A 5,023-nucleotide genomic window follows, 5' to 3' on the forward strand; every position below is an offset into this window, starting at 1 on the left:
GGATGTAGCAGTAATTATTTTAAGGGTTAAACATGTTAATAATCAATCATGTTCGAACACATAATTTAATGATTACATTTTTTAATTGTTTAATTTATGAAGGTTTATTCTTATATATTAATGCCAGTCAACAAACACGTGTTCTCAAAAAGGTGTTAATTAAATTTTTATTGTTTTGGTTTGAATATTTAAATTTTTCTGTTAAATTTTTAATGGTCATAATTTATTTTTCATTACACTTTTGGTCTTATTTTTTGAAGAAGCGAATAAAGTGCAGTTTTGTGCAAATCATTTAAAACCCCTTCCCAAAATAGCATATTTATTTATATCTGTGATTTTTTCTTTAAATTGAGATAAAAACGATCTCTTGTAAATTGAATTGTTTATTTATTGTAAAAAGATATACAGATAGCAGAATTAACAGGGACCACAGGAAAAACCAGGGACTAGAGTAATTTTAGCTATTGAATATCGAGCGGATTATATACAATAAAACGGGCAAATATATAAATAAGTGTGTAATTTTCTTATTATTTGGTCTTAAAAACAGTTATTTTTCGGGATATAAATAATGAATGTGTTGTATAAAGTATGAATAAACAACAGCTTAATGTGAGCTATAATAGTAAGTTTATTATTATTAATTATTGTTTTATTATAAAATATTATTCTTTTGTTCGACCTTGTTTAACTTCAACACAACCATTCAATTAAATCGTTCATTCATTTTTTCAAAGACACCAATGAATTCTTCTCTATTCACTCGGTAATATGATGAGTCACTTTTCGTTCAGCATTAAAAGTGATTCATGTAGTTTATAATAATAAAGTAAAGAATAAACAAATTATTGGAATGTTAGACATTCAGTAAATAATTGAAAATTATTAAAAGTATTAAACAATGGAAGATAAATCAATATAAAGAACAAACTTTTCTTTGGCTCGGCTGGGCTATAACAAATAAGACAACTCTGAATGATTATTTAAGAGTTTCATATTTTATAGTTTTTTTCTATTTTATTTGAAAAAGTGTGTTTATTAATAGTTGGTCCCTGTTTTTTGAAAATAAACCAACATATCCTCAAAACCCCGATTATTTGGGGATTTTTCTTTAACAATAAAACTTTATACCAAAAATAAAACAGCTTAATTTAGTCTGGTCCCTGGTTTTTCCTGTATGTGTAATGCCATTTTTCTTTTCTTTAAATATTTTTTTTTCAATTGAGGTTTGATTCCCTGCTCAAACTTATTATTTTAAGATATAATTTATTAATAATTATTTAAATATAAACTATAACACATTTATTATTATAAATTATTATAAAAACAATATATTATAAATAAACATATTGAAAAAACAGTGAAATTCTAATAATAAAAACAAACATTAAATAAATAAAAGAAACAAACAAACAAACATAAAGAAATGGTTTACACTTTAAAAAATTAAAAATGACAATACCAATAAATTTAAATCCATTATTGATGCCAAATTAAATAATACAGAAAGTAAAAAGGCTGCTCTTGACAAAGCAATAAGCGCTGTAAGTGAGAAATTTATATTCTCCAACAATCAATTGGGCATAGCTGTACTTGACCAATATCAACAGTACTTTAATTGTTTAAAAACGAATGCATATTGATTGTTGTAAATTTAACTCAACATATTCAGCGTGTCAAAAAGAAACATAATGACACTGTTAATGCAAGCAACAATATAATTCTGGAATTGCGTGCCAAAATCAACGACCTCTCTTGTATTGTCATGAAAAAAAATAAAAAAATTACTGAAACCAATGAAGAACTTGAAATAGTCAAAATTAGCGAAAAAATTCGCGAAAATAATAACGAAAAAACGACAAAATAGAGAAAATTCGAATAATTTGGCGAATGATAAAACTTGCTTTTGGTCGAAAAAAATCTACAATGATTGTGGCCAACTATTTTTGGCGCTGAAGTCGAAAAGATTTCGTTGATTAAATTGATGGAAAAAGAAAGATGGAAGATCAAGTCAAAATACCCAAGGCGAGGTCTCATCATTTAAACTTCAAGCCAATGCATCAGTTTCATTTTCATTGAAAAAAGATTGTGTTAAATATCGGAACCGCTAAAATTTGGTCACAATTAGATGTATTGTGATGGAAAGCCTACAATACAGATGATGTTGAAAATGTTGATGAAAACAAATTTAAGTCTGATTTTTAATTAACGATATTCCAAAAATACAACAAGGAAATTTACTATATCTGTTTTCATTATTTAATACATAGTATTTACCATCACTAATTTAAAACCATAAATACAGAGTAAATTTTTATTTGTTTTTACCATTTGATATTCTCAAAGAAACGTTGTCAATCGTTTTATTTGCTATTCAGATCAATCAGTTTCACCTTTTTACTTCACTACAACAATAAAACTTTTGTGGTTAACTATCGTAAGTGGTCTGCCGGTTGTGTTAATATTACTTTGAGATATGCCAGAAAAAATTACAATCTTTACATTTCTTGCATACTTTTTTGGATGTATAATTTGGTTAAAAAGTCAAAAATAAAAAAAAACAAAAAAACAATTATTTCAAAAAAGAAAAAAGCTATTGATTATAATTAAAACAACTATATTTATACTTAGTTTTTTCCATTGTTAATTAAAAATCAGACTTTACAGAATGTCGATTTTATTTTAGACAACACAAAGAACAAAATGAAAAAGCATATGATTTGACATCCATTTTGATCAACTAACAATTAAGAAGAAAAACGATACGATTTTGGATGGTTGAACAATATAATCAACGAGTTAAATGCCGAAGTCAATATATTTAGAAATAAGGTGACTCTACGAAGATGACGGGGACTGTAGAAATGAACAAGAAATATTAAAAAAATCAAAATAGTACGAGCCGATATTGATCAACAGAGAAAAATAACATACAATTAAATTCTCTGTTAATTATAATAAGGTAATAAATGAAAAAAGAAAATATTATTGAAATATCAGTATGAGCCGAAACTATTGAGAAGAATACTCATATATGTCAACAAAAAAGGTCAAGACTATATGATATTTGAAGGATACGTCAAAAAAGTCAAAAGAACAAAAATTAAATTTGACAAATAATGAGATAAATACAACAATTTGAAAATGATGTGTCTAAAATAAAACAGATTTGATAACTTTTGAACAAGTCGCCATGAATTACAAACAGTCAACAAGTGTGTATGTAAAAAAGTCAACCATGTGCATGACGTAAACTGTTCTTCTTTTTCCATCATGTGAGACGCTAGTTATCAAGCACCTGCTGGTGCGCCTTTTCAACTTCATCAAACAGAACAAAGCTGTATGTATTCTTTATGACTGTCTCTATCAGTTGTCCATTTTTGTCGTGTCCAACATTATCCAGTGGCGCTTCAATCAATCGTGAAACGCCGTGCGACTTCATGTATTCACTCGTGTCAATTCTGACGTTGTTGTTATAGTCGTCAAAAAGCTTATCTGCACATGTTTTTGCAATTTCTGTCTTGCCAATACCACTTGACCCAAGGAACATAAATGACTTGGTTGTTATTTGTCTGATGAAAGACAAACTTCTGCTTCTCAAAATATCATGCACAACAACTCTTTTGTGCAACTCGTCACCAAGTTTCAAGAGTCTTGTCTTCTCGTTTTGTGTCATTCTGTTTATTAAAATGCTTATCCATTTCGCTCGGCGATGTAGACATGTTAGAATTGCCTCTCATATTCAAGGTTTCTTTCCAGTATATTACAACTTGCTTAATGACAATATTGGTGTCGTATGTTCTTCGCATTCATTACACTTTCTCCTGTTGCACCTGCACCCAAAACAATGTTATTTTAATTATTATAAGAATGATTGGTATCTTCAACTCTTTCACTTATTCCAAAACAGATTTCAATCACTTCTCAAACAATCCTCTGTAGTGCTACCAACAATAAGTGCGCCCATTATAATTGCAATGACTCTACACTACAAGTTTGAAGGAACAATCCGTTTGCTATTCGCTGCGCCCAAATTCGACAACAGATGATGTATTACCAACACTGGGTTAACAATCAAGATGGGGTGTTATTTGTGGAAACATTGAATATTTTGCCATTGAATGAGCAACTTGTTTTTGAAAAAAAATCGCCGCGCAACAAATTTAAGTTAAGAAGAAAAAACGTGTAGATAAACTCCAAAAAGTGATGGTAAACTAAATAATATTTGGTAATTTTAAAAACAAGTTGAAAAATTTGTTAAATTGTTGACTACTCAAAAAGATGATTTACAGAAAAAACTTGAGAAAAAACAATAAAACCTGATGTAAGAAACTCAATGAGCTGGAGCTAAAGTTACAGATTTAAAAGCTAAATTTATTACAACAAATTCAATTAATATTTCAAAAGAAATATTTTCCGTGTCTGTCGATGCGTGTCAATTAGTTTGTGATAACCAATTTTAGATTGATGTAACTGCATGTCAAAATACAATAAGAAGCAATAAAAAAGCAAGAAAGTTGATTTTTACAAGAGAAACATTTAAAAATTATTAATATTTTAAAGTTTTTACGTAAATTATTTATTTATTAATTTCAATGTAATTAATTGTCAAGTAACAAATTACAAGGACTGACGGGTTTGAATTGTGTAATTATTGATTGATTGTTTTTTTAGAAATTTGTTTAAAAATATTGAGGGGTTTTAAAGTATTGATTGATTGATTTATTTAATACCCTCATTAAGTTATACAGTTTAAGTGTTTATTGTTTATGTCATATGTAATAATTGTTGTTTTTTGTTTTAAATTTTACTTGAAATTTCAATTTTTTCATTTTTAATTATAAATAAAGTTGAAAAATGAAAAGATAACTAAACTAAATATTATTATTTGTATTGGTTTTGGATTTATGTTAATGATTAATTTTCATTAACTTTATAATTTTGTTGAGTTATTTATGGTAAATAGTAATTCAATATCATATTCATACGGTTGGCATGATGGTAAAAACTTTTATTTATCATT

General features: G+C 27.3%; 1 protein-coding gene across 1 annotated transcript; it reads right to left on the minus strand.

Moving 5' to 3' along the window:
- Positions 1-3,198: 3,198 nt before the first annotated feature.
- EIN_345530 (chaperone Clpb, putative) lies at positions 3,199-3,676 on the minus strand (the record flags this gene model as incomplete). The annotated part of the gene is made up of 2 exons (XM_004255256.1): positions 3,199-3,283; positions 3,330-3,676. The coding sequence occupies 2 exons, from the start codon at positions 3,674-3,676 to the stop codon at positions 3,199-3,201; spliced, it is 432 nt and encodes a 143-aa protein (XP_004255304.1).
- Between the last annotated feature and the right edge of the window lie 1,347 nt (positions 3,677-5,023).

Source organism: Entamoeba invadens (assembly GCF_000330505.1).
Source record: "Entamoeba invadens IP1 unplaced genomic scaffold scaff_1105074724577, whole genome shotgun sequence".
Classification (NCBI taxonomy): Eukaryota; Evosea; order Mastigamoebida; family Endamoebidae; genus Entamoeba; species Entamoeba invadens.